General features: G+C 38.1%; 1 protein-coding gene and 1 long non-coding RNA gene across 7 annotated transcripts; both read right to left on the bottom strand.

The window, feature by feature from the left end:
- Positions 1–4,533: 4,533 nt before the first annotated feature.
- LOC100221437 (pancreatic lipase-related protein 2-like) lies at positions 4,534–19,670 on the bottom strand. 6 transcript variants are annotated; one of them, XM_072931291.1, is made up of 14 exons: positions 19,587–19,670; positions 17,156–17,306; positions 16,287–16,335; positions 15,003–15,157; positions 13,904–14,029; positions 12,888–13,022; positions 12,277–12,385; positions 11,414–11,533; positions 11,202–11,324; positions 8,868–8,983; positions 7,392–7,521; positions 6,669–6,780; positions 5,495–5,659; positions 4,534–4,941 (listed from the first exon to the last, which is right to left on the bottom strand). In XM_072931291.1, the coding sequence occupies exons 2-14, from the start codon at positions 17,171–17,173 to the stop codon at positions 4,878–4,880; spliced, it is 1,422 nt and encodes a 473-aa protein (XP_072787392.1). In that variant the 5' UTR covers positions 17,174–17,306; positions 19,587–19,670; the 3' UTR covers positions 4,534–4,877. The 6 variants fall into 6 exon arrangements, with proteins under 6 accessions (XP_072787392.1, XP_041573061.2, XP_072787391.1 ...); XM_041717127.2 differs by lacking the exons at positions 17,156–17,306; positions 19,587–19,670 and adding an exon at positions 17,370–17,535 and having other exon boundaries at positions 5,497–5,659; XM_072931290.1 differs by lacking the exon at positions 19,587–19,670 and having other exon boundaries at positions 17,156–17,477.
- On the bottom strand, positions 8,087–8,861 carry LOC140684466 (uncharacterized). The gene is made up of 2 exons (XR_012056767.1): positions 8,252–8,861; positions 8,087–8,188 (listed from the first exon to the last, which is right to left on the bottom strand). It is a non-coding gene; the product is annotated as an uncharacterized lncRNA (long non-coding RNA).
- Positions 19,671–21,450: the final 1,780 nt, after the last annotated feature.

The following is a 21,450-nucleotide window of genomic DNA, read 5'->3' as shown; positions in this document are numbered from 1 at the left end:
TAATAGTAAAAGTAATTTCTAACCCATGTTGTAGGCTTTTGAGGTGTAGCTCCATTTAGAAATGGTAATTTTTTCTGGGCCTGTTTCTATGTCTTAAGAGGAAAACAGATTTTAGTGGGCAGGAGGAAGAGTCTGGCTTTTGCAGCTGCCTCTGACAATGTGTAAGTGAACACATCCAGTGGTTTTATAAATGTCAGCCTGAAAATTATCAAGGCCATAAATCCTTTTTGGTAGCAGTGGCATTCACATAGGTAGGAAAAAGAGAATCAAAACACTCATTGAGAATCATGTTCTCCAAAGGAATCTCAGAAACTGTTTCAAGTGCAGCAATATATAAATTACTTTATGGCTTTCACAGAAGGATAAGTGTATCAAACTGTAAAAGCAACATTTTTCTTGCCCTCATTTCAATTTTAGATTGAAGGTGGTTAATGAATTTCATAGCTTGGATGGAGGTCATCTGGAAATAGCTTTGTGTATTCCTTCCTCTAAAGAATTGCTAATATGTATAGACAAAGAACACTCAGCTCATTGGAGAATCTTACCTGCAGTATTTGAGTGGCAGAACCAAGAATAAGAGATGTGCTTCATATTTCTATTGTTTAACTCCAGTGTTTTCTTTCTGGTCAAGTGAACAAATTTTAAATTGAATTGAGACAAACCCAATTTACCTTAGTGTATCCTTTCCTGTATCACACAGCAGCAAATAAAAGAATGTTTTGGAAGTGCTAAAAATTTATGATTTTCCATAATACCTGCTGGCTGTTAATTAAATCACTCAGAGTAAGCAAAGCTCATATTAACTATTGGTTTTGTGAGCTGGAGATTTATGGAGTATAGTATTTGAAGCAAATAGCACTAGAAAAAGGAGTTTTAGATCAAATGATGTGAGTAACCCAAGGCAGCGGGGAGTCCTCAGGGACAGCCAGATTTTCTTTACAAGTAATGGGCAGAATTAAAGGGAAGAGGGTGAAGCCCATTATTCTGAATTCTATATGCTATATGATGCTATGTTAATAGCATTAATATCTCCTATTAATGCTAGAGTATTGAACTTATTTGAATTAATCAGGTGAGATGAAGGGAATAACTATAAATTTGCCTTGGAAATGGAAAAGTAGATGCAAACCTTGAATATGTATTTTGATAAAAGCATGGCTCTGAGCAGCTCACCTACAACCCAGTGGCTCAGAACAAAGCTAATCCTCTAGAGCTCTGAACATCACTTGGCCCCAAGCTTTTCTAGAGCCATAAAAAAATGGAAAAAGCTCTGGGATGACACCACTGCCAGCCTGTATTTTCACATATTGCTTATGCTTCCAGTGTTGCAAGACCCTTGTGGCAGCTGGGAGAGGTTTGTGTTCCTCAGCACAGCAATGTGGGCGTGCTCTGTTTGTGCAAGGGCTGATGATGAGACATGTTCTTTCTGGAAGTTTTTATATCCTTGATATTTGAAGATAAAGATCATTGGCTCTGTTTTGTCCTGGAAATTTGCCGCAGCAATAGATTTGGGCATGCTATCAACTTCTGTTCCCTAATTACTGGAAACAGAGCAACTTAAAGCAGCTTGGAGACTACTTGAAATGAGAAAAGTCCCTGATATTGTGTAATGACAAAAGGAGAATAAGAAAGCCCCAAGTTTTGTAGAGACTCCACCCAGATGGATTTACTGATAGGTCAGTTGTAGGTCAATTGTTCAGTGGCAACCCCAACTCCAGTCAGGTTTGGTTATGGAAGAATAACTCAAATAAATGTTGGGTATGCACAAAGAATTTTGGTTTTGTTTCTGTCCCAGCAGCCTCTCAAACAACTGTTAGACTCAGGGGCTTCCCAAAATACACTGACTGCATTAAAGTCTCAGTAAAATTACCTTCCAAAGTTTTTTTTTATTTCTTGATCTTCTGTGTAACAGACAGATATTTGAGGATTGGAATATGTTGTAGGAAAAAAAAAAAAAACAAAGATGAAAGATCAGAAGATCTTGGAAGGCTTATTCCTGCAAATTTCTGGTTATTTTGCAAGGATTTTATCAATGTATTGTCGTGGATTACAGTAGCATGAAAAAAGTCTAAAAAGTCACAGAATAAGATAGGATCAAAAGTAAGAAAAGAGAAACTGAACGTCTGAGGTCTCTGTCTATTATTCCTATTTAGTTAATTTCTATTATTGTTGCTGTTTTAGTTCTGGGCTCACAAACATTTAGGAGGGGAATTTTGATAGGCTGTGATTTTGGAAAGAGGAGAAACTACTGTGCTATGCAGTAAGTATTTTATTTTTGTTATCAGAGAATTCTGACAAAAAATGGCCCTTGTCCCTTCAGCACACCTGCCCATATGCCTTTAGGACAAATGTGTTTTCTTCCAAAATTATTTTTCTGCTACATATAAAGTACACAAAGATAATGTAAGTGGATCAGATAGTTGGAATGCTAATTATTGCTGCCCATTTTTCCAGAAAAGGCTTAAGAGGTTTGTTTGTGCAGTTGTTTTACGTTACCCCATTGTCCAAAGAGTGCCATAAGAGCAAAAAGTACCTGGGCTGAAAGCTTCATAATGGCTTTCTTATCAATTCACCTTTGGTGTAATTTTTGTAGTGAACACATGTTTAAGGAGTATATAATTAAATTTTTATTGTAATTCTGAAGGACTTGGCAAAATATTTAAATAATGTAAAAGATGGAATGAAAATGATATGTTCTTTAAATCCCTGGAGAAATGAGGCATGTTTGGTTTTAAAAAGCACTACCTTTCCACATGACAGCCAAACATATGGAGAGCTGTGTCTCACTTGACATTTTAAAGATTCAATTTAAATTGTTCTGAAAGGATGGCTTACCTTGTTTTAAAGATGTGGAAGAATTGCCTGTCCAGAGCTTTGTCAAAGGTAGATGTTCTCATGAAATATCAAATCCTTGCATTATTTGGACTAGCACCATTAATATGAAATGATAGTATCCAAAGATTTCATACGAGGAAGAATTTTAAATTTTACATATAGAAAGAAACAAAGAGGAAGATTATTTGCCACCAGCAACACACAGCTGCTGCAGTGTGGATTTTTTCATCTTTATTTCTTGTCTTGTTCTGTCTAGAAATATATTAGCAATGAAGGGCAGTGTTGATGTCTACTATACCAAAGAATAAAAATTAACTTAAGAAATAGCATATGAGAAGAATGAAAACAGAGCAACACAAGGGGAATAAATTAATGCAATGTTCTGGTTTTAGCTGAAAAAGTTGGGTGAGAAAATGCATTTTTCTAAGTGTTCTAATCAGCTGTACAACACTTGTAGCACAAGTCAGCAGCCTAAACGAGCTGTCAGTCAGAATGCTGTTGAAATCTATAGCTTAAAATGAAACAAAATGAAACCTGTATTTTTGAAAGAATATGATTTATTTTGTTTGATGTTCATAACATTTGATGTTCATTACATCTGTTGTTCATAAAAACATCAAATTAGGTTTTTGAATTGCAAAAGGGGCACAGTCAAGTATGGAGGCAGGAGAGGATGGGCTTTAAAGAAATCTTGAGTCCAACAGGACTTTGTTTCCTTCCTGTGAGGAGTTATGCCTTACATGGCACTGGTCACACTGCTTGTGCCATAAAACCCAGTTCCTGCCCCTGCTGCACAGGTTTTTGTGATCAAAATATTCACATTTATTTTGCCTCAGTTCCTGACTGTAAGAAAGGCAAAATTATAGAGTCTCCTTAATTTGTGTAACTCTGGGGCAGAGAGCCATGCATGGTTTATGGAGGATGATGTTCAAGATGTTGTAATTACCAGTTACAGATATTTCCAAACTGTGTAGAAGTACCTGGGGCTTTTTTATATCTCCAGGGGAGCACAGGAGAGGGAAACCCCTTCTTGCTCAAGAAGGGAATCTTGCCAAGAAGTTTCCTTAAGGGGTAAAGAAGGTTGAATTTCCTGCTCAAGATGGTTTCTGGTCCCACCCTGCTCATGGGGAGATGATAAATAAAGGGTACTGAAGAGTGACTCTGAGAAGGCAGATACCTGATTTATCAAACATCCTGAGCAAGTTCCTTCAGCAAACTTCACAGGAAGTGACAGGGTTCTGACATCTCAAAAGTATTGCTGCATAATTTGAAACAGAGCTGTTCATCAGCCACATTCAGCCTTGTGTAACACACCAACACCTCTCGGTGAACCTCACTGGAAGCATTCTGGAATAGCTGGTTGTCAGGATGGGCCACAACAGAGTTGCCCAATGTGATTGATACACTTAATTTCTGCACCCAAATGATAAACCTTACATCAGATGCAAAAATCTGTTGCATGCCTCAGACAACAGCTGGTAATTAAAAAATGAAAGATTTTTTTGTGGGTAGCCTGCATTGAAACAAAGGAACCTTAGCTTATTTTGGCTGATGCTGATAACTCTTAGTGGTCTGGTTTTGCTAATCAGTACAGTACAATCAGCTGACAAATTTGGAGTGGCAGTGCTAATCCAAATGATGTAGCTCAAATCTGACTTCAGCATTATCACAAAGGCAAAGTAGAGGTGGAAAATTCAGTTTCACTGGCAAAGAGAAAATAGGTTTTTTTATTGAAGGCTGCCAGAAAATTCAAGTTCCTCAGTAGTACAATAGTTTTGATGAAGGAAATGCATGTTTCAGGTATAGAAAAGAGTCCAGCTGGTTATTAGTAACATATGTGTTTTCTATCATTGTAACCATAGTTCACAGGAGTGTAGCATGGAGAAAAGGTGACAGCACTAACTTGGAAATTGAGCTTTTATGGAGGGCTGGACAAATTTCTCAAAGTCTGTTGAGGGAGCCTTGTTAGTTCTTTGCTGCTGACTGTGGTGTCCTGTTCCAGCTGGTGAGGGTTGCTGCAGGGCTCCAGGCGTTCCTGGCCCTCAGCACAGAGCCAGGGCTTGCCACATGCTGGGCTGCACAGCTCCACACCCACAGAACACAGACCTGGGAAAGGGGAAGAGTTTAAGGAAATATTTGTCAGTAAAATGGGACATTTTCATTGCAGCTAGCCAACATAATCAATATAAACCCTGGGTTTATTTCATGTTAGGCCAATTCCAGTAGATTAAAAACATAGAGTGTGTATTACCAATTTCTTTTTTAAGACTTACTAGTTCATGACTAATTATTAACTTTTAGGATGTGTTTGCCTTTTTGATCAAGCTCCCTTCGCATTTTCATTTGGGACAGGAGCGTGCTTTTGAAGGGAATTGCTCCCTCCATTTTTCCAGAATGGAGTGGATGCATAAACTGGATTAATTTTGGTTAAAACTAAACAAGAGGTATGTTCCAAAGGTGTGTCTGTGTGCAGATGTCTGTGGCTGCCAGGCCCATTGGCTCAGCTGGAGTCAGCATGAAGCACCCTGCCCAGGCAGGTAGTGTTGAACTTTGCAGAGCTGTTTGTGTACTGTGCTATGCGCCACCGGAGAGCTGGGCACATGAAAATGCAATTTAGGAGGAAAACTTCTACCTTTACATCATTAGATTATGTACTTACACATTCCCATTTTCACCAGATATTATTCGGACTTCTTCAGCTCCCATGCAGCCCCTGTCTGCATGACCTACTTGCTTTTTCCAGAGAAACTCAACTTTTGAAATGTTCCCAGGAATTTCTGTATCAATGTAGTTCAAGTAGGTGTTGCCTGGTTTGAGAATTCCCCTGCCAAAAGAAAAGCACAGAAGTGATGCTCAGTGTTCTACACAAATGAGGGAGAAAAGAAAACTGCTATGGGCAGTAAGGGAGATGAGCTGAGGGGTGCTGTGAGAGCTGGGGCTTTGACTGCTGCTGTTAGAATTTTTTGAACCTTTTTTTATAGATTTGCTGAAGTTCCTGTGCCTTTCAGGATGAAAAAACACTTATCAGTTAGCACAGCCTCTGTCAGTATCGCCGCAATTTATTTTATGCATTACCATTGAAAAATAAGATCTTCAAATAACTTCAAGTCAAAAAGTTGTCTCAGTATTTCTGGTTGCTCTCAACCATGAAGGAAATTGAAAATTATAGTTTACATTTGTGCCTTCTGTGCTATCACTGTTCACTCTAACAGAACACACACCCCAATGTGACATTAACATTGAAATTATCTGTGGGTTTATTGCTGCATGGTATTTATAACCAAAGGTACTCCTGGTACAGACTGGTAATGGGGCTGTGTTCAAACACACAGGAGGTTGGTTTTGTAATATTGAAGCTGGGTTGCTGACCAACATCTGTTTATTGAGATTTAAATTCACATTTACTGGAAAAGACCAGGCTGAGTGGACAGGAATCCCATATTCCAGCACAGTTCATGGACAAGCTGCAACTTTCTTATTCACATATTCCCCAGAGGAGGGGATAATCAGATGTACATCACTGAGCTCTTTGTCTTTTCAGAGATCACCAAATCATGTTTGAGCCCAGCAGCAGCCACAGAGCTCTTGTCCATTTTGCTATGCTAACATCAGCCTCAGAAGACAAAAGAAAATACAGAGCAAGAGGGACCAGCAAACAGATTTTTACCACAGTCTGCAGCACAGGGAACTTCCAACAATTATCAGCTGCTTTTTTTACCAGTGTAAATCACAGACCACAGAGAACAAGATGACACGTGTAAAATAAAGCTGTGTATAAATTCCACGTGCTAAAAGCAATAGAGCCACCTTTCCAACAGCCACATTAAACTTACTTGTCAATGGCATATTTTTTTCTGAACCCATTAGTTCCAGTCAAGGCTATATCTATATTTCCCTTCATGGTTTCTGTTGCACATACTTTGACATGTATCTCTTTTCGCCAGCCTTGGAAAGCAAAATCAAATGGATTACAGTTGTAAAGAGATTTCTTTCCTAAAGGTTAAATTTCTTATATGTTTCAGTGTCTCTAAGAGAGAGAAAAGGACTGCACAAACACACTTATAAGCAAAAACCACCTGTGATAAACTGCAGTTCATTTATGAATTTTCCTATTTCCCCAGTCCTGTGGCTATTTCTACATTAATCACAACTAAAACTGCATTTCTTATTGCTCCCTGCCATTTTGACTTGATGAGCGGCTAAAATATCCTGAAATGCTCCACTTTTGTAAATTTTGCCAATAAAAACAATGCAACATTTTAAAATTTGAAATTATGCACTTCCAGCAAAAAGTCCTCCTCGGTTCCAGGTTATATAATTTTTGAATCCATCGAGTAATAACCAAGTTTAACCCAAAGGTGAGCATTATTTGATCTGTTTTTACAATTATCCCAGCCTTCCAAAATAATCCTGGTACTGCATGTTCCTAACACCTAAAATTCTAGATGTTTTACTGAGTGTAACTCATTAGCTGCAGCAGCTCTGCAGAAGTGTAAGGTCCCTTTTCACACATAATTCATTGCCACTTTAGAATACACCACAAAATGAGCACTTACGAGCATATGGAGGGGAGGACCCTGTGTTTAAATAAACTTTTTGATGTTCTTTTTCAGTTTTACGTAAAAACTTATCAGCATAATGACCCATCAGCGGGCATCCTTCTTCTGGACATGGAAAGCAGTCTCCCTGGGGGGAATATAAAAATGTGCCTTATAAGATACTATATATTTTAATCTCACTTTTTAAATTTTAGGAAATTAGGATATTTCAGCTTTTTCCCTTTTGGTTTTTTTTTTTTTTGTTTGTTTTTTTTTTTTTTTGGTTTGGATTTTTTTAGGTTTTTGCTTCTCAGTTCAGATGACATCTTCAGTAATTATCAAAGTGACTGAAAAAGGAGTTGAGGTGGTCAGTTATCTTATTTCATCTTGTTGAAAATCAGAGAGAAACAGGTTGGAAATATGACCTAATTCCTTATGGTCTTGCAGGGACCATAAATAAATACCATAAAGAGTGTTGTGCCTTGCTACCTGGTCTGTAAAATCCAGGTAATATATTAATCTTTTATAGGGTCTGCTGGAAGGTTTTCTGCTGGTTATAGGATGGTTAACTATGTTTCCAAGGGGGTCTGGATGAATATCTCACTCATATGGTAAAAATATTTATGTTTAGGAATAATGGAATTTAGGAATTTAGGGAGGTTGGGCTTTCCCATCGCACTATGACATGAAATAACTCACACACGCACACTAGATGCTAAAGAGGGAAGAAAAGAGGAAATTTATTTCTGACTCTGCAATATACAGAATTCTAAAAGTAATAGTGGATTGGAGGATGAAATTGCCACCTCTCCAACCTGCAATATACAGAATTCTAAAAGTAATAGTGGATTGGAGGATGAAATTGCCACCTCTCCAACCACACTGGTCAAACTAACAGTCCATCAATTCTTTCTTCCTACAAAGGAGAATGCAAGACAATCATTGTTTATATGAACAGTGTGTGAGAACTCCAATAGAAATATATAAACATCCGAAGGCATAAAAATATTTTAGAAGAACTTCAACACTTTTAAAATAACAAAACAACACTTTCCATTTGGGATTTGTTCTGTCAGCCCTTTATCCTTTATTCCCATGCAGAGCCTTAATGAATTAATCTATCTACACAGATCAGACCTTGACATCCATTAAAAAAAGGTAAAAAAAGATAAGCATGAAAGCAGATTAATTGCAGTGGGAAAAAATAGCTCTGCTGTGTTTAGGTAGTTCAGTTTTGATATGTGAGAGATTCTGCTCAAACTGGTATTAATGGACCTTCAGCTATTTATGTATTTGATGAAAAAAGGCTACATGATCATCATCACTTCTCTATTGTGAAATTGCTTGGGTTTGGGGACGGTCTGAGTGAAGGTGGTCAGTGACTCTGAATGTGCCCATATCCCCTGAGCCCAAGTGTAGAACTTGTCCCAGAAATTATTAAAAGAAGAAGGGCAGGGCTATAGGGCCTCAGATGAGTCCAGACCTGGTACTTACCAACACAAACTGTCGGTATGTGTCACACTGATACCCCACAAATCCATCTGGAGTGATGATACTCTCAGCATAATACCTGAGACTTCTTTTATGTCCACATCCAAAAGATCCATATGCTGGGTGGAAAAAAAAAAACAACCCAACAAAAAACCCAACATGTAAAAAGTGATTAACGTAAAGTCCATGTTAAAGAAACATTCTGGGGTCTCTTTTCCACAAAAACACTTGCATATTTAGTGATGTATCAGGTAAAATAAATAGCAATGATTAAAATACATTTAAATTGTGAATTATTTGGTTTTGTAGTAAGACTGTGTACTTATGCCTATATATATTATTTTCTGTTGGAAATAGGTAGTTTTTAACAGAGGTGGAGATGCACAAGGTGAAACAAGAAGCATTTGGGAGTATTTTCCTTTGATATTTTAAAGATTAGAATATTTCATAGCTACGGTTTTTGTAAAGCATACAGTAGTTACAATGAAGTACTTTTCCTTTTCTCACAGTTATCACAACATGGTATTCTGTAAAATCAGTTTCCACTAATTTCTAGAATTAAAGGTAATTTTAGCAATTATTATAAATTCTGTGGCTATTGGTGTTTTTAAGCACTAGGAAATCTGCAGTCATTTGATAGCAATTCTGTGAAATCCTCTGAAAAGCAGGATATTTGGCAGTGTGTCCTTGATTTTTTCAGAACTCTTTGAAGCAAATACTTTTTCTCATCAGACTGAAATTTATAAGCAGCCAGTAAGGAAAGAAGAAAGTGCTATTTGGGTTATATTTACATGTCCTTTAGAGCAAATGTTGTCTTCCTTGATTCCGAGGTCTCTCCTGTATCAAAAATCCATATACTAAAGTTAGGTTGTTTGTATAAAAACAGGCTTTATTCCACTTCAGCATGTGGTGGGGACTCACAAACCACAGGGGAGAATCTGGGAGGCACTGAAGTAGTTGCAAGCTAGCACAGGTTGTAGTGAAATGAAAATTTCCCTTAATGGCAATATTTATGCATCTTAAAGATAGACCAGCTGGTGTTGACCAGTTGACACATTGTTCTTTCCATAAGGAAAGAAAAGAAACCCCACATTAAAATCTCTCTGAAAAGTACTTGTTGGCTGTTTTTCTTGGAAATAATCTGCATCATCAAGGCTTCCTGAGTATGTTTTCTTAGTAGCTCCTTCTTTAATTCAGAAGGGTTTGTGCTTTTAAACCCTCAGCTCTTACAGCTGGCTCAATTTATGTTAGTGGCAAATGCACTTAACACCTATAGTCTTTCTACTGCATCAAAAAACTATAGGAAAAAAGTCACTAAATATTATTTCTAAAGCACTTTATGCATAAAACCACTACAGAAATGTAAACTTTAGCAAACAATAGAAAGGTTACCAAAGTAAGGTTTAACCCAGAGGAGGGAGTTAAGGCTGTCTCTATTTTTAAGAGCTGCTTGAACAACCAACTCCATATGCTTGTGTTCAATAGAGATGAGTTTCTCCTTCAAGACAAAACATTGCAAAGAGCCTTGTGAAATGTCTCTGGATTTTTTTTTTATTTAATTTAAATACAGACATTTTTATGTATTCAAATTGGAAAGTGTTATTGTTCCAAGTGACTTTGGCACAGCCAGCTTTCAGTTCTCTTTGTTACTTAGTTCCCAACCAGTTGTAAGGGAGAGCATTTTTGAAAGCAAATTATTTAACTAGTGGTAGGGATTTCAAACCATTTAGCTGTGAATAGCAGATGTTCTCATTTCTGTAGGTTAGGATCAGAAGACAGGACTTTGTGGATCCATTGTAGTGGATCCCGGGGTAATTCTGATTAACTGCCAACTTCCTTTGAAGAACTACTAATGGATCTGTCATTTTATCATCTTTTATATTTCTGACCTTGGGCTGTTCCCTTTGAAGAGACTAAAGCTTGATGGCATGCATGAATCCCACTAATATTGGGAGTAATATCTTCCTAGGGAGAAGGAGAGCTCAGATTTTAAAATACTCATTTTTGGATTATCCATGAATGAAATTTTACTGGTCCTTCATGTGAAGAATTCCCACTGAGGTCAGCCTCTCAGCACAGTGACAGGCTCTTAGAAAACTTGTGATGCACAATTTTGCATGCTTTAACTGAAGTTTTCATCTAGAATTTGCCTTGTTTAGTACAAAAGAAAATTGGAGGGTATTTCAGAGACAGATTTAAATGTTCCATTTTTGAGCATTGTCTCCTTATTCCAAATCTGAGCTATATATAGGTCCTACCTTATCCTAGCCTTTGTTTCTGACTTATAGTGAGGTATTGTTGTAACTTATAATGAGGTATTCTTTAAAATATATTTACCTGTCATCAGGTCATTGATATCCCGGGTTGCAGGAGGTACACGAAGCTGGCTGCATCCTGGCATCCTCTTCCCACCATTTGGGTAAAAATCCAGGTGGCCACAAGTCTGAAGCATCCCTGGAGCTGAAATGCACAATGGATCCTGGCAGATCACTCCTAGGTGTTCTGTAGCCAACCTGTGTGCCAGTGGCAGCCTTTAAATGAAAACTTACCAAAGTCAAAGAAAAGATGACCAGCGTGAGTATGAATTATATCAACAAATTTTGCATCTGAAGGATCCAGCCTAACCATTGTGGGAGTGTACTGGAAAAGGGGCCCAGCTGGATCCAAACCTAAATGAATGGAGATATATCTGATTGAGTAAATAACCCTATATATATATCACCACATACAGGTTATGTATGCTACATATGTGATTACATTTCTGCCTTTACATCAAAAAAAATCCATTTTGTGGTCCACAGCTAGAAAAACAGGCAAGGTATCAATAGAAAGCTGACTGAAGGTATTGCAGCACAGTAAAATGCTGATGTCTGCTTAGCTTACTTTTAGGAACAATGATATAAGAAGAGATTTGGTTTATTGGGGTTTTTTTTCATTATTTTATTGAAAAATATGAAATCTTCATATGTTTCTCTGAGCACGTAGATTTATTTATGAATTTTTATTTGGCAAGAAGACTATTTTTATTTCCAGAATATCTTGGTTGAAAATGGTATCTCTTCACTTCAATGTCAGTGAGGTCTCTTTGGAGATAAAGAAACACAGCTCTGACCCCAGTTTCCCCGAGTTGTTCGTGTGACTGCTCACAGTGTGCATGCCTTAGACAAAGCAATGTCTAGGCAGAGAAAAGAATTGGCTGGGGGAGAAGGAAAGCATAAAATAGTGAGTTTTTAAAAGAAATCAGTGTCTGACTGTGTCATGCCTTGGGTGCCACCATGCTGGCTGGACACTGTTATTTATGACAAACCAGCACATTGCATTCTGTATTGTGTTTATAAAGCAGCAATGATTCTTCAGTTCTCTTAAGTTGTGTGAAAATGTCAAGTTTTATCAGCTGAAATAGCTGAAGTACCTGTTATTCTTCCAATGCCAGGCTTCCTCCTCCCTGCCTCCCCTGCAACGTGCGCTCCAAGGCTGTGGCCGATGAAATGGATGTTGGCAGGAGAGTAGCCGTATTCTTTCTGTGAAGGTTTATGGAAAGGAGAAAAAAACAGTGTGGGTATACAAGTCAGTGACACTGCAGCATGTCCCCATGAGTGCTAGGACATGGCCAGGTCACTGGGCAGTGGAGATGAGTGTCCTGGTGGGAAGTCACAGTTCTGGGTGATGGGATCCCTACCTAAAGAGAAGCACTTCCCCAGTCATCCCTCCCCTCTTTATTTTCAGGGTGTTCATGGCTATTTGCCATCTTATCCTACTACACTAAATCTAGGGGATTTAATGTTTCATTTCATATTTTCAAACCTATTGAATTGCTGAAAAGTCATGTTAGTTTTTCGAAATCAATTATGACACCAAAGCAGGTATTTTCATTTGTGCGGGATTAAAGCCCTTTGATAACATTTGCACCTGCTTTACTGGGTATTTCTTGTTCTTCCTGGCTCTATTGAATTAAATCTAAAGGTGCCACTTTGACTACCACCTTTTATGTGGACTGTACACGTTGCAGGGATATTTTTTTACCTCGAGGAAGTTCACCAGGTACTCCAGCTCGGCCCCCGCAATGCGGACGTTGTTGACGGCATCCGTGTACAGACCACTGGAGCCGTCCCTCCAGTCTGTCAAAATGCAGTTCACATCTTCAGAGTGAAACATGAACTGTTGGAGAACATGAAAAGAGCAGAGAAGGGAATAGGCATTAATTACAATTGTAGCAGGGCACATGTAAACTGTATTTTGTTTTGTTTGTGTGACTGGTGATGACACATCTCTAGGAATTCCTACTGATGCTCAAGATCAACACAAGGAGGCAGAGTGGAACCAGAGATTAGAGGACACTCACAAGCTTCCTTCAGCTTTTTTTTTCCATTCCAAATGCTTTGGTTGGCTCTAAGGTACCAACTTCTCTTAATTACAGTACCCTGTTACCAAAACAGGTCTAAGCTCTATTCTTCAATTTTTTTTTTTTTTTTTGCTTGCATCATCTAAAAGAATTCTCAAATTTGTGCTTGAATTGTTCAGCCCTGAAGTTCACGCAGTATAACCAAAATATTCTATTTAGGCACTTCTGCCAACAGAACTATCTGATTTTGTATTCTGAAACAATTTCATTTTGAAATGTGCCAGAGTGGAATGAAACCAATCTGCAGAACAAAGCCTTTTGGTTTTATTAGATCAAATGTGCCACTCAAACTGACACGTTTATTGTGACCTTTTGCTGAGGTGAGAAAACTCACTCTTTCCCCCCACCTTTATTATTGGCAAGGAATTGAAAAATCAATTTATTATAGCTTTCCCTATGGAGGTGAATGCAGCAAAAGGGTATTAAGCAGAAAGCTGAAGTGCACTGTACTCATAGCCAGGAACAAGACAGTGGTTGTGTGGGATCGGGCTTCGTTCTGACTTTTGTGCTCCTTACATATCCCCTGAATTAACGAGAAAACAGAGGTGTAAATTTTACATGGGAATTTTAATCCAGATGTGGATATTTAGACTTTCAAACACAAGCCAAATGATGGTTAAACACTAGTTGTACCCACCCTACATATGCTTCTTATCCAGGGGAGATCTGCTCCGGCAAGGTGGCCGTGTATAATGAAACGAGTTTTCCTGTGTGCCCGGAAATTCGAAGCTTTTATAGTTGAAGGATTTGTAGCTGAAATTCTCTGTGCCAAAAGAACCAAACAACCAACAAACACAACAAGGGCGTGACTATTCCATCCCACTGTACATTTTGATAAAGGGCAGAGTGCCCCAATGGTTAAGGCATAGTTCTAGACCTAGAAGAAATGGGTCTTATTTCTCATTCCTAAACTGCCTTTTGAGTTTCAATTAATCAATTAATCACTTCAACAAATGCTTCACTTCCTCTGGTTGACTGAACTAATGATACTGGCATCTTCTGCACAATGCTTTGTGATATACTGGTACAACATGCCATGCAAGTACAAGATTTTATCAAACATGGCAAAGAAATGCAAAGATAGCATCTTCTGGAAGGTATGTGGTTGACTTTGAAACTATACCTATTTTTCTTTCCTTTTTCCTTTGAAGATAAGACCTTAATTGCTTCATTTATATTTTATGGGAAAGACCACCAGGCTTATAAATTCAGAGGCTGTAGGTATTTTGGTGTGTATTGAGAAAGAAGACATTATTTTCTTTTAAAGAAATTCCGAGTACTAAGTCTTACGTATTTTTTGTTATGGTTTTGTTGACTTAAAAGGGGGATGTCATGCACTAATTAGCAAACATCTCACCTTCAGTGAAAGACTGATATGTTAAAACCTCATAGACTCTCTCAGCTGGAGGAGTTGGACTTGTTCTGAAGTGACTTAATAAACACCTCCACTGATTGTGACTGCCATTTATATAAAACCCTTTAATTCTGGAGCCTTTTACATGCAATAACTTGTGTTAGAGGGCTGTGATTAATATGTTGTAAATATACCTGGCTCCTCAGGGAGCTGAAATGAGGAAAAAGGAAAAAAGATGGAAGAAAATTATCATGTGTCTAATATAGAATTGGAGGTTCTCCCAGCAGTCATGTGAGCAAAATATGTGAGAAAAGAAACTGTCCCTACAATTTATTGAATGTATTGTACACTGTCAGTATTTAAAAACAAAGCATTTTCTTACTTGGTATTTCACCATGTTATCTCTGGTATAAAGAAGGAAATTTGTGTTCACAGCATCTGGAGAGCTGGGCAAGCCTGCCAGTTGTCTCCCAGGGATCCCAGCCCATGGGGGGCTGTCTGAAAAGCATCCAAGTCTCTTGTAGCAAACTTCCCTTCCTGGGGTGCACAAAGAACAAGATATTCATGTTCTGGACATGTGACAGATTCTGTACCTGAAGCTGTCAGGAGAGGGTTTACACCAGGAAAGCCAAACAAGCCTGATTTGGATTAGAATGGCACTTCTGAGCATTTTCCATTAAGGGGCTCAGTTGTGCTTGGGTGTTTGCAGCAAGGACTTGAACTTCAGGAGTGCCTCCTGCTGCAAACAGAGCCTGGAGCTCAGCCTGGTGAGCTCAGGATCTGTTTGCTTGAACATATTGTTAGCACAGCCCTTGGAAGAAGACAATAAAATCTTGATCCAGGGAAGAAATCAGCTTTTGCTGTCAGCACAGAGTAGTCCTTTAAATCAGCCCTAAACTCCAGGGATTATCTAAATTGTTATTTCTTGTGCAACAGCTCATAAGGGAGCAAAAAGAAACCAAAACATTAAAATAAACACTTCTGGTTGCTCCACAACGGGCATTAAACATCTCCCTTATTTTTTTCATCACCATAAGATTTTAATGGAAGCAATAAAGTGGAATTTGAGTGGAAGCTTAGAGCAAAGCACAGCCTCAGGATGTGTGGCCTGTGCCTGAAGGACCAGTTTCACAATTTCTATTGTGCCTTTAATACAGTAATGCTGCAAATATGACATGCAGGTGTTGCCATTAATTGTCATCATTCCACACTGTTATAGCACAAGAGTTGTGAAATCCCAAGAAATTTTTATTGCTATTAAAAAGTCCATACTTTTCTGTCATTACAGAGGTATTTTGGTCCAAGACTATGTTCTTGTTCCCTGCATAGCACATAGCACATAGTAGGTGCCAAGGCTCTCATTATCAGGGTTATAGCTACCATGAGTGAGTTGAGGGTAGGAAATGTTCTGGAAGAATTTCAGTATCAATTTGCATATAAAAAATACCTTTCTGATTCCCATTCTGTTTACTAGCTGCAAAAACCTTTACAGAATTAAAAAGTAATGAATTAAATGTGGGAAAGACATGACATGACTCAGTGGTTCCTAATGAAGAATTATGTTAAACCCATCCCAATGAACAGGTTTTTTCTAGAATACAGATATCCTAGTATAAGCTGCACATAAGTTTTACTCTTTATAGACCTCATTCATTATATGTCTCACCTCTGGCTGCATTGAAAAGAAGAAGAGTAGTGATCCATACTGCAAGCATCTGAAGTGCATAAGAACACAATTCAAACATAATTGAAATTAGAATCTGGAATTTCACCTAAGGATTCCCTTAACCCATTAAAACCCCTCGAAACTCAGTCCTTCAATCATTTACTGAGTTAGATCCAAAAAAAGCAGCTCTTCCTCAAAAATAATAAGGTTTCGAAAAATAGCTTTGAGATTATTTCTATTTGCCATGGAGATTTTGCATGATCAGGATATCCTTTAGGAATCCTTAAAGATCATCTCCTCTCCTTGATAAACAGAAACTTTTTTTTCCTCTGTAGAGCTGCAGTTTATAGGCATGCAAATTAAATTCTTACAGGATTTGCATCAACACATTACTGCCTGAAATTTATCCTAGGATTTCGTAGAAAAGGTACTCACAGAACTGCCATCAATGATTTCATTTTAAAAAAAAATAAATTTATGCTTATAAATCATACAGATGGTCTTGAAAACTCATTTTGATCACTGCTATCAGCCATGCATGTTTATCCGCCCTTATCTGCCTGATCACTTAATCACCAGCTGATAGGCAAGCACAGGGGTAAATGGAACCCATCATTTACTCCAGTGTGGAGCGGGGAAAGTACAGTCTCACTACTGCCATGAGCATATCTTCAAAGGAAAATAGATAATTATTAAAAAAATCCAATGTCATGCCCAGATCATCCAACCAGTGTTGCACAGGCAGAGCCCTGCATCCCCTGAAATCCATAACACACTGTTAGGAGCAAACAGTTCATCCCTGTGAAACCAAGTGCAGGTTCAAGAGCGTCCTGCCTACATCTCCTCTCCTCCAGCCACTCACCACACACCTTACCCCTCATCACCATGATCCTTATTTCAGTTCCTTAGATGTTCTTGGCTCCGGTGCATCCCATTTTACCTTGGCAAGACTCAGAGCAAGTTCTCAGGGTCAACGTCTCAGTTGCTCGCGGCAAACCTTGCAGAAGCTGTTTGAGGAGCCTGGAGAGAAGCAGGAGAGCTCTGTGCCTGCCCTCCAAGGGCACGTGGCAGAGGGATGCTCACCCTCTGCTGCTCCACAAGGCTTGGATTCCCAGTTACATCTGTGGCCGTGTTGGGTAATGCCAAAAGAGATCTCCCTCCGTCATTCTCCATCGGAGATAACACCGACCAGGTCCGACCAGTTGCTGTGTGACTCCACCCACTTAATGCAAAGTTTCAAACAGGCCGTCACTGTCCTCCATTGGTTATTATTTTTCAAGCTAAAAATTGCTGGGAAGTGTGATGTAAACACTGAAAAAACACAGGGCCTTTCAGGATCAGCGGGGCCGCTCACCTTGGTGCGATGCTGAGTTGAGATCGTGACTTGGGCAGAGCCCCCATCCTTTGCATTCCACCCCTCAGTTTTGATAGCAAAACTAATCTTCCTGGAACTGATCCCTGTCCTTAATAACTTACAATCTTAGCAAAATTTTCAAATTGTTGTTTGATATCTAAGTCTACTGTTGCAACATGAAGGCACGCAAAAAGTGTTTTAGGATGAGCTAGCATGTGTTTTTCAGGTTCAAACTGTCACTTGAGAAAATACAGAAAGAAGTATGAAAAAATATAAAAAAATTAAATGGCTTAGTCTGTCACTTTGTTGTTTGTTCATCTTGTAGATCTCTTATCTCTAATTTTGCTACCAGATGAATTACCTGACTTTTCTTTGAAAAGGTGACAGAAATGCTTTTAAAGAGAGGATAATAGATCCTGGGGCAGATTGTCACCACATTCAATCACCATGAATCTTCATAATTAAATTGTATAAATTGCAGTAATTTTATTTTTTAGTGTTTTGATAATGATGTCATTTCACATAGTGCTATATTGTTGTTATACTATTATATTCACATTTCTGATCAGACTTTCCTAGAAATCTTTCTTCCTGCAGGTGTATGTGGGGTTTCTCCCACCTAAATGATTCTATAATTCTGTGTAGCACAAATAAGAAACCTGCATCTCCACATTTTAAAGTTAAACCCTTTAAGTAAAAGAGTGACTTCTGACACCTCCTAAGACAGGGGTGTACAGGAAGGGGAGACTCCCTTTTGGTATAATCCTTTCCACTGACTGATGAGTTATTGCATATCTAGCACACACAAATATGAACTGGGTTAAAGTGATTCTTACAAATGCTAGGTACAAAAGCATTTTCAAACTTTTCCTTTTTAGTTTTTTTTTTTTTTTTTTTAATAAAGCTAGCCTTGAAATATTGATTACTTCAGCTGTATATTATAGAAGCAAATACATGTTCCAACTCTGTGTCCTTAATAGAAAATTAAGAATCAAGGCTAGTATGGAGTTCAGGAATTACCTATTCATCCCTTCAAGACTAAGTTAGTCCAGTAAAGTTTTAAATTAGTCACATCAAAATTGAGTTCTCCTCTGCTCACATAATTAAAGTCTGTTGCTGGGTTGCAAATTGATCAGTTAACCTGTTACCCACAGAAGTTAAGTAAACAAAAATGAAGAAGTGTTTAAAAGACACACACACAAAAAAATCTGCTTCCAAGTTAGGTCATACTGGACAAAACTGGCTTCAGGGATAGTTAACAGAACTCAGAACTGTGATGTGTGGTATACTCAGATCTCTGATAAAGCACCACATTTGAAAGTACTTAATGATTGTTTTTTATATCATTAAAAATTCATAGACAAAGAAAGTCTGATTCATTAGAATTTAAGGGCCTCACAGAAAATTAATATCCAATTTTACCTTCTGACTTACTTCTATTATATATCATATCAGACCAAACCATCATTTCATTCCATCCTCACAATTTCTTTACATTTCAGCAGGAATGTTAACTGAACAGACAGGTCATTCAAACTTTTAAATTAATCTAGTTGATTTAATAAATTATTATTGAATAATTTGAATTAATAGGTTTTTTCCTATGCAGCGTATTTTGGTGCCTGTGTTCTCAGGGAGCTCAAGGAATGTGAATAGCTCATTACATTAAGAGGCCTTTCTCAAACCTGGTATTATAGTCCCAAACCACACCTGAACCCTCTGCTGCAACATGGATTCAACTGCAACCTAGTGGTGCAGATTTCAGATCACTTACAAGATTCACTGACTTTGCCAAGTTAAAATTAAAATAACAAAATATTAAAGGGTATTAGATTTTACCTAAGATGAGGACATTGCTGTCTCACATCCTAAGTGTAAACGTGTGCTATGCAATTTTTACAGATCAATTCCAGCCAACATTGAGCATCAAATGAAGTTTAACTTACCCAGGCTTTTCTCAGAACACATGAAGTGATTCTTTAGGGATGTTCTTGCTGCCTTTCAGCAGCCAGTGAGACACCACAGCTCTCCTCCAGTGTAGGTTACTGGGAGAGCAAGGTATCCTCATACATACAACAAATTAGTCAGAGGATTTTCTCCAGCTGACAGGCATGAAATGGGTTTTCTCTGCTGGTTTACTAATACCAGGAAAGCTCATAGTTCAGCAGCATTGTCAGATGTCAGCACTTCTGTGTTGGCTTCTAGAAATCTTTGCACTTTAATGGGGTTAACTGCTTCAGGATTATCTGGGACCTGGGTAAGAGGCAGCAACCAACAAAATTCTGACCCTCCATCCCTTAGAAGTGCCTGCGGGTTTCTCATCCATGAGCTTGTCCAAGCTGTCCCTGAGCTCCTGCACAGCTCCAGCACACCCAGCATCCTGTATCGAGCACTTTAATTGTGCAGCTGTGAGGAGAATCATCTCCTTTCCTTTCTCTTCAGCTGTGCACTGCCAGCTCCAGTTCATGCCCCCGTCACTAGGGCGGAAGGACATGAACGAGGCATTTCATGTTTGCCTTCTCCATGATCCTCTTCTTTTTATAGATGACATTCATACCTTCATCTCTGTTCTTGGCCGACTTCTTATATTTAATACCTTCTCGTATATGCCAACATGGGAAAATGGTTGCTTATTCCATCAGGCTGGACATTAGGATTTTTCTCTCCATTACCAAAACCAGCAAGGAAAATTCCTTCTGTCCTGAAGTTTTATCAATGATTGTGTTTTCATGAGGGATGAAGTGGCTAAATGTGGAAGAAGGTTCTTTCTGCAGCTAAAATGCTGCTTTGTGCTTTCTCTCCTCAAATCTCTCTTCTTTAGCAATATCTGTAATCATCTTACATGATGAGGTACAGTGCATAATATCCTACAATTAAAAAATGGCCTAATAGGGATAATTCAGGCAAGTTATTGTTCAGGGCTGGTTATTTTATTTATTTTTTTCTTTTATCTCAATTTTAATTGCACCACTGTCAAGTCTTATATCTAGAGAATAAATTTTCTGGGCAGGAACCTGCCTATCTATGCACATTGCAGGATGTATAATTCAGTTTTGGGTGTATGAATAATGTGTGAATATTATAGATATCAATAGTAATGTAAAGGTCACCTTTTCCAACATTTCAGTTGTAACAAATTTGAATGAAAAAAATCTTAAATACCACAAAGTATTTTTCTATTCATTCCAGTCTGCTTGGCTGCTGAAAAAGATATGAAGGGATTGTTATTCTTTATATTTGCTGTGCCTTTCTTATGATCCAGCTTCTAATACTTTACTGATGCCAATCCCGATGGGATGACTCATAGAATAAAATACTTCTTAGCTAAAGAAAGAGTACCAAATGTTAAGTTCCATTTACTTTGTATTTTAATACCATCTAAACTAACAGTTGTTGCATGAGTTATTTGTAACTTTAATGTAAGCCCAAGTCTTTTTCTGATTTACATGGAGTAAGATCTGAAGTCTGTATCTTAATAAAGAAAATATATTTATTCCTGCAGTTATGCCTTAGTTTTCATCAAAGAGAATTCCAGGTGAATTAGTTGGTCATCATTTTCTGTGATAAGACACTCTGGTGCTCAGTGCAGATTCTGAGGGCAATATTGAATTAAAAAGTACAAAATAGGAACCTAAGGAATATTATATTAGCAGAAAATTTTAAATCTCCTGCAGCAAGGTATTTTAAGACCTGTGGGCACTATGTGCATTGATCTAATTTTTTGGGATGTAAATTACGGAATTACAGTGCAAAAAATGAAAATAAGAAATTACATTAATTTATACGAGCTGTTAATCACTATTAAATGGA

Source organism: Taeniopygia guttata, chromosome 6, assembly GCF_048771995.1.
Source record: "Taeniopygia guttata chromosome 6, bTaeGut7.mat, whole genome shotgun sequence".
Lineage (NCBI taxonomy): Eukaryota > Metazoa > Chordata > Aves > Passeriformes > Estrildidae > Taeniopygia > Taeniopygia guttata.
The sequence above is the reverse complement of the archived record's forward strand: the minus strand, read 5'-3'. Positions and strand labels throughout refer to the sequence as shown.

Bases quoted from the DNA above. Each gene is read 5' to 3' on its own strand.
- LOC100221437 (XM_041717127.2), bottom strand. From the start codon at position 17,459: ATGGAGAATGACGGAGGGAGATCTCTTTTGGCATTACCCAACACGGCC. The intron at 15,158-16,286 runs GTGAGACATATA...TGTGCACCCCAG, and splicing joins TCTTTTCAATGCAGCCAGAG to GAAGGGAAGTTTGCTACAAG. The intron at 5,660-6,668 runs GTAAGTTTAATG...TTCTTTTGGCAG, and splicing joins AAAAAATATGCCATTGACAA to GGGAATTCTCAAACCAGGCA.